The sequence below is a fragment of the Dermacentor variabilis genome, chromosome 1, assembly GCF_050947875.1.
Source record: "Dermacentor variabilis isolate Ectoservices chromosome 1, ASM5094787v1, whole genome shotgun sequence".
In the NCBI taxonomy this organism is placed as follows: domain Eukaryota; kingdom Metazoa; phylum Arthropoda; class Arachnida; order Ixodida; family Ixodidae; genus Dermacentor; species Dermacentor variabilis.
The window spans coordinates 79373947-79386361 of record NC_134568.1 but is presented as its reverse complement, the minus strand read 5'-3'; the positions used below and the strand labels follow the sequence as shown (position 1 = coordinate 79386361).

Genomic DNA, 12415 nt, shown 5'->3' with positions numbered 1-12415 from the left:
GGAGTGAGGGAGTAGACCTTTGTGCGGCCTCTCACTTCAATGTGAACTAAGTGACGAGAAAAGTGTGGTGCGCCTTGATTCGCGGACTCATGTCTCCGTCGCAGATCGTTTTCAAGATAGGGGCCACACAGCCACACCGTACATAGCAGCCGTTGGTGTAGAACGCCTCTCCTCTTTGCGCCAGTCCCGCATGCAAGTTTCACAAACTCTGAACACCCGTGATGGGGCTCAATTTCCATCTGCCTCCTCCGCACACGTGATTGCTTTCCTTTTAATTGCGGTATCGTGATAAACTCGGTATGTCTTTGTAGTCGGCACTTCCATACTGTTAGAGCAAACGCAGAAAACGGGAAGACAGACAGCGCACTAACGTAAGCTAAAGGAAGCATTGCCTAAGCACACATACTACAGCACATGGAGAAAGCTACGGCAGCTAGGCTCGAAGCGCGTACGAGGCAGCCATTTTGAAATGCCGATGGCAATATGGTAATGCAGATTTAGGGTCGTACTCGATTCTAACGTCCACGCAACTTTTGGACCTGTATCGGAAAAAAAGTGTGCGTTAGATTCAAGTAAATACAGTAATTAACCAATTATTGCGAAATTGGCAAAAAAATAAGAGTTTTCAAAGAATACCTTATCAGTCTAAACTCATTTCATGTCCTTTTAACTGTCCCAGATTTTGCCTCTCACAATGTAGCTTGTAAGGTTGGATGGAATAAAGGTTTTCTTGCGAGTTTCCACTTATTGAAAGTGGACAGTGCAGTAGATGGTACGAGTTTGTGCTGCAATGTTACCTGATGCCACCACTACATATGGAACATCAAAGCAGTTTTACAAAACACATTGTGGGCTTTGTTCCCCTGTGGCTTCCACCAGTTATCGGTCAGTGAAATGTAAGGATCTAGGGGTCATGATGAACACAAAGTGCCTTAACATTTTAATAATGTATTACATGACCGAAGAAGATGCCAAAAGGAAACAATTGACAAATGTGTACTGCCATCAATGTACCCTTATTCAGTAAATAACATTACGATTGTTTATTCTTGCACACAAAATTTGCATGGAAACAGTTTTTTTCCTCAACTCCTACAACTGATGTGGCAAGCTGCCAGGAGAATGTACACAAAACAAGTTGCGAAACAGTACGGACTCATGGATCCCCTTTACTGTACAACATGGCAGGATCTTTTCACATGGTTCTACATTAAAGCAAGGTTCTGAAAACTGAGCAACCTCTGATCATTTAAGTCCAGATGCAACAAATGACCACTTTTTACGTACTTAATCACATTTGTTATTCAGTCGAACTTTGTTATAACGAAGTTCCATAACATATCTTCGTTATGCCAGACTGTCATTATAAATGCACATACTGCAGGAAAAAAAAATGTCATTGGGTCTATGCAAAAGAAATGCAAGTGTAATGCCTCCTGATGGGCCAGCAAAGGTTCAGTCAATTTTGATGGCTTGCAGCAGCTTGAATGACAATATTACAAACACGCTGTGCACTGTCATTACAGGGACACTAAAGAGAAACATTGAATCAGTTTACATTGATAACATATCCTTAAAGAACTCTATACTTTTGTTGATTTCACAGCAGAAGAAATAATGATGTTCAAAGTAACATTTCTGAATTTCCCGCCAACACCCCAGGGTCATACACATGTCAGTCGACATCATGGATTACAAAGAAATTTTTCTTGAAACTTCACAAGTTCAGCCCATGGCTCTTTTAGAATACAATGTGGTCCATTCTTAAGGATAAAAATTTAACTAGGACCAAGCAGACGTCATCAAAATTTGTGACATTACGGCAAGCTGGTGCGGGAATTTCAAGGTATCGTTGCCACCTATCTCATTTCTACGTCTTTTATGGCTGACCATGCATCTTTGTGTAGCTTTTTTGGTTTTGTGGAAGGGTAACTTACACGGCTCAACATCATTTTGCTCTTTAGTGTCCTTTTAATATGCGACCATGCAGTTGGTGTGATGCCACAGGATTGGAGAGTTGGTATGACAGCTACAGGTCAGCCAAGCTAAGTCGTTGGCCAAAATGCACTCATGCGTTCAGGATGTGCACTTTCTAGTTACTCTTGCCAAGTACTTGACTCTCTTTCTACCAGAATAAGTACAATACCTTGGGCTGAAAGTTAAATATTTCCTATGCTGTAACTGATATTTTCCAAAATTTACCATTTTCGGTTTTGTTATACAGTAGCAGTAGAATACTCATTGAAATAAAGCATGGCCAACCAAATTTCATATTAACTTGGTTATACTATTCATGTTAGCTACGTCAAGGTTCAAGCACATTGGGCTGTACCTCGTGTAACCAAAGCAAATTAAAATTCAACACGTAAGTAGACTTGCAATTGACAACCCAAACCAGAAAGGCAGACAAGGCTTTTGTGCCTTACCTGTATTTACAATATGTGTCAGTCCACCTTGTAACCGCAACTCTTCCTTGAACCACTCTCCTGCTCGCCTAGATGTTAAGCTTAGTAGAGTCTCAAGTGCTAGTGTGCCAGTCTGCAAGACAAAACACAAAATAGAGTGCAGTAATTGTGGCAGTCTGGCTGCTACATATTAGAATGACAATAAGAATGTGACTTGCAAGATTCCAGGGAGACTTACATAAAAAAAAAAGGGGGGAGACCTGTGCAACATTCAGCAGTTTGACACCACAGCGAACAACTGTTACACTGCTGGTATTGGTGATTGCACTGATATCGAAATGTTCAGGGCAGAAAATATTACAAAAGTGAACTACAATCCTGAGATGCTGCAGGCAAGATTTCTCAGGCCAACCCTTCACTGCACTTGCTTGCTCCTAAAATAGCGGCACTTACTCACCATAGGAATGGGCCATCATCAATTCTTCTGCAGCAACTGCTGATAAATTTTGCTTTTTTTTGCTTTCTTTGTCTCACCTCAATACTGGTTTACATAAAACTGCCTTGTGCACTGCAGTACAAACTACAATGTGTGCCCTGTGAACAATTGCTGCTTTCAAGAGGAAGCTTTAGCTCGGTGCCAACTTTGATTTCCCTATTGCAATACATGTAAAATGCAGAAATGCTTTTATGAGCTGCCGGAATGATTTGAGTGAAATTTGTTGCACCTGAGAAAGTTATATTGTGGTGACTCCAGGAAGCAAAATTTTTATATGGGCCTGTAACATTTTTCAAAAATTGAAAAAAAATTGGTATGTTTAAAAAAATATTGAAGCACAACGTTTACAAATTCATAACTCCGTATCAAGAGCAAATATCACAGTTCTGTAAACTGCATCTGTTAGAGCATCTAAAGTGGGAAATTTTAGTATATGAATTTACATAAATTGTTCCAATGTTTATGAGGGTTTTAAGTCCTACTCACAGATTAGTGATATATTTCAGAGTAGTGTACAATTAATCAAATTTTTGCTCGCATTTATGTATTGGTCGGTGCAATTCAGAGAATTGTGCTCTAATTTTTTTCGTTAACAGAGTTACTGTGTTGAAAAGTCGATAGTCAATTGTTCTCAAATTTTATTTTCAACCATTTTTGGTGAATGGACAGCCTAAATAAAAAAAATCTGCTTCCTAGAGACACAAGATTTTAGCTTTTCCTTTGAAATGTCATGAACCTCATCAAATCACTGCAAAGGTTGCTGAGTAAAAAAATTTAACCGTTCTGATGTATTTAGATAGGTGCTCCCGAGCTATAAAGCTTCCTCTAACCCTCCAGTTTTATCAATGTTGTCATAGCGAAGTTAGATGAACTTCAATTTTTTAAGGGTCCCAAGTTTGATGCTGATTGTAGTACCTTCTTTCTGTTGAACCCTTTTTTATTACAGATGAGGTATGGCTGGACAGCTGCAGCACTGAGTGAAGCAACAAAACTTAAAGGGACTGACAACCGATTTTTAAGGACCTATTTTATGGTGCAATGCAAAGCTCACCCTCGGTAGTGTTTACACCTGCAGCAGTTACTTCCAAAAGCGCGTGGATATTTTGTAAGCAGAATTTTTCTATCTGAGCAGCCTCTAAAAAAGTAAGAGTCCCTCCTCCAGCAACGCTGAGAAGCGAGAGCGATGTCGATAGCCCAACTTGTTAATTCTGAAAGCTGCCCAACATTCTGCTTTCACAGGAGTGAGTGTAACTGTGGTTAACCACTTACATTTTGACCTTTTCAACCACATTTGAAAATAAAAAGCTGGTACAATAAGTTCTCATTGCTGTACTGACCTTTCTTATATTTGTACCGCATTTTCCCCTAAGTACACACCTAAATCATGGCTGGCTGGCCCCCGTCGTTGTTCTGTCAATAGACTAGCCAAGCCAAGTCATCGAAAACGAAGGCAGCGCCACTTTTCCACTCACTACAAACGAAGGCTTATCTGCACCCATGGTGAGTTAGAAAAAACTTAGAACAAAAGTGCACTGCATTTCAATACTAATAAAAAGACAAGGAAACGTGTACACTAATAGAAAGTCACGTGATAGGCCTCTTATGCATCATGTTTTTGCCTCGTGGGGCGCCAAAGGTCATTTTTCGAGACTTTTAGTGAAATATTAAAAATATGAATCTATGTTGAATGAGAAAAACATGGGTCGTTTTAGCCACTACGACAGGCAATCTTTCCATCAGCGGGGTTATCTTGATTCATATTCTGAGCGGTTGTCTGTGCCTTTCAGTCAAAAGCATGCTTCTTTGTAGTTATGTTGAAATGATGACAATAATTTCTTGTTGTGGAAATCTAGTCCTTGGATGGGGAGGCAACAGTGCAGCTATGGTACAAAGAGTGGCACTAACAGCTGTTAATTGTAAAATAAAGAACAACAGCGCATCTTTTTCTTGAATTAAAAAACAACACATGTATAAGGCTCAAGTAAAAATTCAGCAGAGACACGACTGCTTACGTGTGGGAATGTGGAAGCATTATAGTCACTTTGGTGAAATATTTGCACTCATTTTATACCCTTATGACATGGCATCGAGTCCATAGCAGCAGACACAGCACCGATGAAATCCGGAGAGCAAGTGACACATGGGAGGCAGCATGCTCATTTTGTACACACATGACGTAGTGTGACCTCCTCTCCACTGGCTGTGCCATCACATGCCCAATGATGCATGCACTAGGCACACCTTTAGTCAGCAAGAACCAAGGAGCTGCCGTGGCGTCGGGGAAGTGTGCTCGTCTCGCACCCCAGAGGCCCAGGCTCGAATCCCACCCAGACCAAAATGTACCAAATTTTCTTTTCAAAGCCATTCATTTACTTTGTTTACAAGAACGTCCCTGACAAATTTAACATCCAAGCATTTTTTGATGTGCTTTTACACTTTGTGCCATTGGCCATTTTTGGTACCATTGCTCAGTCAGGCCTTCGCCATTGGATTTTAGCGTAATGGCGCATATAATGCTTTTGCATTGAAAAAGAGCTTTATCAACACAACAGAATACTAGAGCAACCCGCTCACAGCTCATTTGCATGAAATCCTGCAAAAATCTTCCCAGGTGTATGAACACCCTGAACTTATATTATATAAGCTAGCAAGGCACCTTAGACCTCGATAGAGGTCATGTATGGTAGTATTCCATGCAAAATTGGGGGTTGCATATGTCCCACACCAAAGTTGTAGTGTGCCAATATCAAATTTCAATACAAATCGAATATAGACACTACCTAGTTCGAAACATTGCATAATAAAATGCACATGCACTTATTTACAACTTTTTAAGGTTTGACATATTCAAACATTGCAATGATTTTAACAACAATTTACAGTAAAACTCTGTTCATTTAACCCTATACCACTAAGAAAATCCAATATTTCGAATTTGCCATCAACAATTACTTGAAAACATGTGCATTATTCCACAACATACAATCTTTTAACTTGGAGACATTTGGCAACATGCCAGTTATCATATGGTGCACTTGCCACATGACAAGCCCTCGAATGTGGCAAGTGCTGCAAAGGTGATGACAAGTGAACAAAACAAAAGTGGTGTTAGTGTCGAACTGTAACAAAGCAGTGGAATGTGCACTGCTATGACCATCAATTGGAAAGGTAGCATGGGAACACTTTCCATTTCCTTTCTCTCTACTTGCCTCTCTCTTTCATGTGTGTATCGTAGTATGTGAAATTCCTGTGGCACAGCAGGTGTGGCAATCAGTACTTCCACTTTTGTTCAGCATCAGATGCTTGGACAAGTCAATGGCGATAAAATAAAAGATGCCCTCATTTATGAAAGCACACTCCTCTCGTGTTGCTAGTATCTTTGTCACATTGTGCAAGTTGTAAGGCCATCGCTGCTTTGAAGAAACTTTGTGCTGGTTCTCTCAAAAGTTTTCGACAGCAGGCAGATTTTCCGTCTTGGATTGCACAATGTCCACTCTCGGGCCATCTTCCTGTCAAAGAGGGCCATAACTGGGCTGGACACTGCACTCGTATAGCCTCATTATGGCCCTAAGAATGCAGGGAGTGAGGTGGAACCAAGAGCTGCTTGGTTTATCAGCTGTATTATCTGTTATTACGTGCTGTTGTGTGGGTGCACACCTACAGTCAAGAAGCCTTTCTACTTGCAAATGCATCCATCATGAAGATCAGCCCTTAGGCAGCTTCGCTCTACCATGCTGTTACAAGTGTATGCATGATACAACCGCTACGCAGCTGCATATGTGATGAAAATTCAATAAAACAACAGCAATAGACTCTCCGGCATGTGCAACATGCAACTTTCTAGACCTAACACAACAGCCGGTGCAATAGTTAAAGATACTCCCACAGTACACACAAGTAAACACGGCAGGCATAGCAGACAATGTACAGTGCAATCCACACTATCTGTGGTTCAGCCAGTGCCTGCCATGCAGTGACTGCTTGACCTTGTGGCCAATGGTTTTCCTCTTGGAGATAACATATGGCAGCAGCTTCCGGCTGTTTGCTGTTCTCGCAAGCATGACTAAGAAGCACTGCTTTTCAGCACCTGTCGTTTTGACAAGCATGCTGTGTACACCTCTTCCCACGACCGTTCTTGTTATCAGCATGTCAAATTTTGTTAGGGTCTGATTGGCATTTCTGGTCTACGAGAGGTGAAACTCTGTCCCACCGCAGGAGTATCACAAATCTGTGAAAAATGAGGATCTTCTCTTTGAAGCAAGAATGCAGACATTGGCAAAGCGAAGTGCGTCTTCTCAAACACAGTCCGTTGTGTCACATGAACCATGTAGGTCACCTTTTGCTAGCGTAAGATCCATGGACTCGTGCAAAGCCATGCTTTCTTGCCGTGGCTCGCACATGCATTCTGGTTATTTTGTGTGAAATGGCACAATGTTCCTTTGACAGGTTCCCGACATATTCGAGGACTTCTTCCACATGAGGAAGCTTTCGGTCTTTGACCCCCAGAAGGCGTGACACGTACGATTTGTAGCAAGCAGCTTGTCCTGCTGCTTCCGGCAGTAGCTCACGTTAACATTCAAATGCCTTCCAGCAGCACAATTCCCATGCTTTCAGTCCTTTCATTCGGGTGACAAGAAGCACAAAGATGTAGCAACTGACGTCAGCAGGCGTCATATCACACCCAAACACACAAGACATGAGTCGTGCACCAAAATTGTTGTTGACATAGGGGGGAGTTGTAACATGGCGCGTGGCACACAGAAAAACACAAGACAGGCAGAAAAGGCAAGCAACAGGACATGCTGTCACAAAATACTCGCATTCAAAGTAGTAAAGATAGGGCTAACATACAGCTTACTGGTTCACCTGCTTGTAGCTGAGCAACTAGGCGCAACTGTCTACAAGTCACTACTGGATAAAACAGTGGGCATTCTATCAAAGAGCATATTGTCCACAGTGAAGGACCATAATGTAAAATTCTACAATTACAACAATTTGAGCCAATCAGAAAGCCTGGAGCAACCCTCTGGGCCAATCAGAGCTGACAAGATGGTAAATTAGACACTATGAAGGAATTTGACTGCAATCTTTTGATCTCTTACATGTGTTTGGAGCAAGCACACGATGTTCGTCTCAATGTGTTGGTGCAGCCTGCACAGGAGCTGCAAGCTTGATGACGGAGCAGCTGACGACAAAGCCATGACGAGGGAGCACTGACGGCAAGCATGGGGTAAGAACAGGCTGAGTGTTATCACAGCCACTCTTTCTGCCAGATCCCGCAGTACCTTGCAAAAGATGGCTCTGCAGCCAGGGTGCTGAAGTGAAACTTTTTCGGGTCTGATTCGGGTTCAGGTTCAGGTCCAGAGCAAAAAAATATGATGGTGCTTTAGAAGACAAATGTTTTTCAGCCTCACCCCCGAACATATTTGAGCTATTCTACTATTTCTTGATGTGGGTCGATGTATCTCTGATGTCTTTAATATTATGCAAGAAACTGGCACACTATGACCCAAAGCAAGCAGACATGCTGTGATTTGTTTTCGAAGGCCACAGTGCCCAATGCATCAGAAACTCATTTGATTCCATTTAGTTACACTTGTAAGCTGCCTTGAACTTGCGTGCACCTCGCCTGCTAAGGTTGATGGACCAGTGAGGGATGTTACAATTGGCCCTAAATTCAGTGTCACGAGTCCGGGCAATGTTTCAGCTCGCCTGCTGTTTTTGAACTAATTGCCTTCGTCTAAGAGAAAACGTCACCCCTATGACCCCTGTGACGTCCTGAGCTGACCCGAGAAACAAAGAAAGCCATGAAGGGAGGAGGCCATTGATGTCAGAAATCAACAAGAGGGCAAACTGCCGAACACTCAGGCATTGAGACCTCCATGGGCACACCATGGAGGTCCCGAAACTACAGCACGATCGTTCGATCATGGAACTGCACACAACCAAAGTTGGGAATACGATCGCGGGACTGCGCAAGACCAAAGTTGGGAGTGTGATAAATCACTATTAGGGGGAAAACAAAAATTCAAATTTTGAAGAGCGAGATTTGGGGTGTTTATATATATATATATATATATATATATATATATATATATATATGAGCGTATTCAATGCGCGAGTATATACAGTATTCGAAAACAGTCCCACACACAGTTTTCACATCTAATACAGATATTGAAAGATGTGATATTCAATTAACATTCAAAAGTCAAACAATCACGCACAACATGCGAACAGAAAAAAGAATGTTGAAATTGGCAGGGCTCTCACATTGACTCTGTTGAGGTTTAGGTGCTTGGCATGGCCTTTCTGCTGCATCTGTTCACAAAGCTGCTGTACCTTCTCACGATGCCTCTCAATGAGATCAGAAGGGGGGCTCCGGGAGGTAGTCAAGCCCCCCTCCCCTTGCTGAGGGTCTGACTCAAACAGCTGCAGCATCAGAGAGAGTGTGGATGCGTCCAGGTCCATAGTAAGACGGTCCTGGCTCAGGACAAAGAACAACGTAGCTGTGCACAGTGACAGGCTCTGTAAAGAGAATCCAGATAGGGTATGAAAGAAAAGCTACCAGGCCAGTGCTTCTGCCCATGTAAAATTATTTTGCTAATTAATCTGGTTCAGCTTTACACTGCTTAATATATTGACTTCTTAGCCTACAGCCATCACTGTAGAAAAGTTAAACCTAGCAAAATATTCCGCCCTATTTTTGCCTGTTTTATACAGTAACAAACTAAAGAAAACTTTGACTGACAAAAAAAAATTATTTCATTTTGTCTTTGGTCGTGTTAGAAAAAAAGTTCTTCATTCTAACAGCTTACTTTTATGATGCGTTGTTTACGTAACAACACATCTATACTAAACTTGCCGATGTTAAAAATTGCAATGTAGTCTCCAAAAGACCTCGCACTTTGTGGTCAGTTTCATGGTCATTGCTAGTTGAAAGGAAGCAAGAGCGTTTTGTGCCATTCACGATGAAGCAAGCTGAGCAGGTACTGGCATGTTCCCTCATGTTGCTTGTAATGTGTATGCATGCTATTTCAGCATGTTTAAACTTAGGCACAAACACAAAGAGCAGTGTATACTTGTTCTGCAAGTACTGCTGTAGGCAGTGAAATAACTTTATTTGTTACCACAAAATGATAAATTGGTGCATATATCCAGTACTAGCACTCTAACATGAACTTTAGCTCTGTAGCTGTGTGGCTGCATGGCCACAGAAAGTTGCCCATGGGTATGACACTAAACGAGGGCAATAATCGATGCAAATTTAACTGACACGAGGTCTTCCATTGCTCTAGGCTACAAACAAACAAGTCTGCAACAACTGCACGACTACAAGAACATGTAATACATGAAAACCTTTCACTTTAAAATTTTTACAAGACAGTGAGAGTCCTCAGTAATTATAGACACATTTAATTAAAATTCCAGATACAGTGGACTTCTGGTAATGCAATCTTTCCCTTCATAGTCCCTCCTTTGAAGGTCCTGACCAGTGAATTTGTATCTACGGACCATCTCTTTCTCTTTTTGTTCCGCAAAATAGCCTAGGTTCCATGCCGGCTCCTTCTTTGAATTTTTGTATTATTTTATGATCATTTCCTATTGCAGACTCGACATAGATGGAACAAACAGTAGACATTAATAGCTGTTTGCTGGAAGTAAGCAGCTTATAATGATGACACCAGCCAGGTAACACCCATGCTGTTGAAGAGATGCCCCTTGCACATATTTTAGGTGGATTTTATAGTGATGCAGATATCCATACTGTGACAGCAAGCAAAGACAAAGACCTCAGCAGCAGTACAATCAGCGATGATGACAAGAGCTGTAAAGATTATGCCAAAGATAAACAGTGAGAGTGTCTCATCAGTGTGGAAGCTAGATTCACTGTTGCAAAGATTTTCTCACATGAGACCACTGCTGTGCTGCATATCTTTTAAAGTGTTTCATTAGTGCATACAGCCACTGATAATTGCAAATTTACTATGAAAAGTACATTCATAGAAAATGAAATGTTAGTTGATTAAATAATCAATTACAATATGAATTACTTAGTCACTGTTTTCCTCAACTACCCACAACTGAATACTTGCTCTAGGATATGATATATGCTAGGTACAGGCTTTGCATTAAGTTTCCCACACTTAAATTGGAATTTGGATGTAATAAATTAAAATTAAATTACAGGGTTTTATGTGCCAGTACCACAATCTGTGAGGGCCTCCGGAATAATTTCAACCACCTGGGGTTCTTTAATGTACACCTAAATTTAAGTACATGGGTGCTTTTGCATTTTGCCCCCAAATTTGGATGTATCAAAATGAATGTGTGAAAAATGGTATCAGGGTGTCTACCAAGTTGACATTTCCAAATTCCCCAAGTTTTCCTTGAGTGCCTTTACGAAATTCCCTGAGTGACGTAGAACTATGTTTTATGTCAAGACGGGTTGAAACCCCGTCGCCCAATGCTGTCACTCTCTAGTAAGCATATGAAACAAATAAAAAAAAACGACTCAATTCAGTTTGAATACTAAGCAGTAGTGTTTATGTTATTCAAAAAGAGAATAGAAAGGAGGGGTTAGTAATATGCACACCAAATAAAATGTCTTCAAAAAATTGAATCGAGTAGGACATCCTAAATTTGAATAAGAAGGAGATGCATACAGAAGCAAATATTTTGTAATATGAGTTATTTCTATCAACTGATAGCAAGCTCAGTGGTATGAGGCACGAACTTTGTCAAAATTGAGATTCTCTCTCAAGAGCTTGTAAGTCAACATCAGCTGCCCTGGCATACTCTCAGCCTGCGCACGACGCCTCAGTGTTGTGTTTCACTGCTTTAAAGAGTTTATTTTGGTTTGGATGAAGGACACCTGCATCCCGGCATCAGCCAATACATTTTTTTTTGAGCTCAGGCTCCTTCAATACGGTGACAGCACGCTTCCTTTCCCGTTCATTCCTCAATGCATAGGTTCTTTCTGTTCTTGTCCTCCTTCTGCCCCTCGTTCACCCCACGAACCATTTGAAGCATCTTCTTGGTCAGTTGCACAGTCCACGTCCGATTTTTCGTACTTCTAGGAGCCGTGAGAACGTACGAAAAATCTGCCAGTTGGAAAAAATAAATGCATGTCATTTACTGCCCTTAAGGGCTGAAACCGCCACAGGCATATTCAAAAACGCTCTGAAGGCCTGTCGGTACACGTATTACGCATATCGGTGCTCGTACTGTAACAGGAGATCCCAGATGCACGCGTGTATAATTAAGGAATGCATATTGTGACCCACGACAATACCCCTTCCGACGCTTGTAATGCTTTACCGCAATACTTTTGCGTAAACTTTACCACGTAACATTTCTGTACTGAGGCGAAGCTGACTTTCAGGAACAGGCGTTATCCAACGCATTGTGCTTTCCGAGCTTCAACACCAATTGCGAGGACCACAAAGGCGCAGTCGGTGCCATTGCTGACAGCAGCGAATTCTTTCAATGAAAAACACAGCGCCCAATGGCA

The 12415-nt window shown here is 41.6% G+C and overlaps 1 protein-coding gene across 1 annotated transcript in view; it reads right to left on the bottom strand.

Annotated features, from left to right (window-relative positions):
* wapl (cohesin release factor wings apart-like) overlaps positions 1 to 12415 on the bottom strand; it is a 146836-nt gene that overhangs the window by 94052 nt on the left and 40369 nt on the right. Inside the window, exons 8-9 of the mRNA XM_075690464.1 lie at positions 9175 to 9429; positions 2427 to 2538 (exon numbers count right to left, since the gene is read on the bottom strand). Of these exons, the coding sequence (XP_075546579.1) occupies positions 2427 to 2538; positions 9175 to 9429 (367 nt within the window). The remainder of the gene's footprint in view (positions 1 to 2426; positions 2539 to 9174; positions 9430 to 12415) is intronic.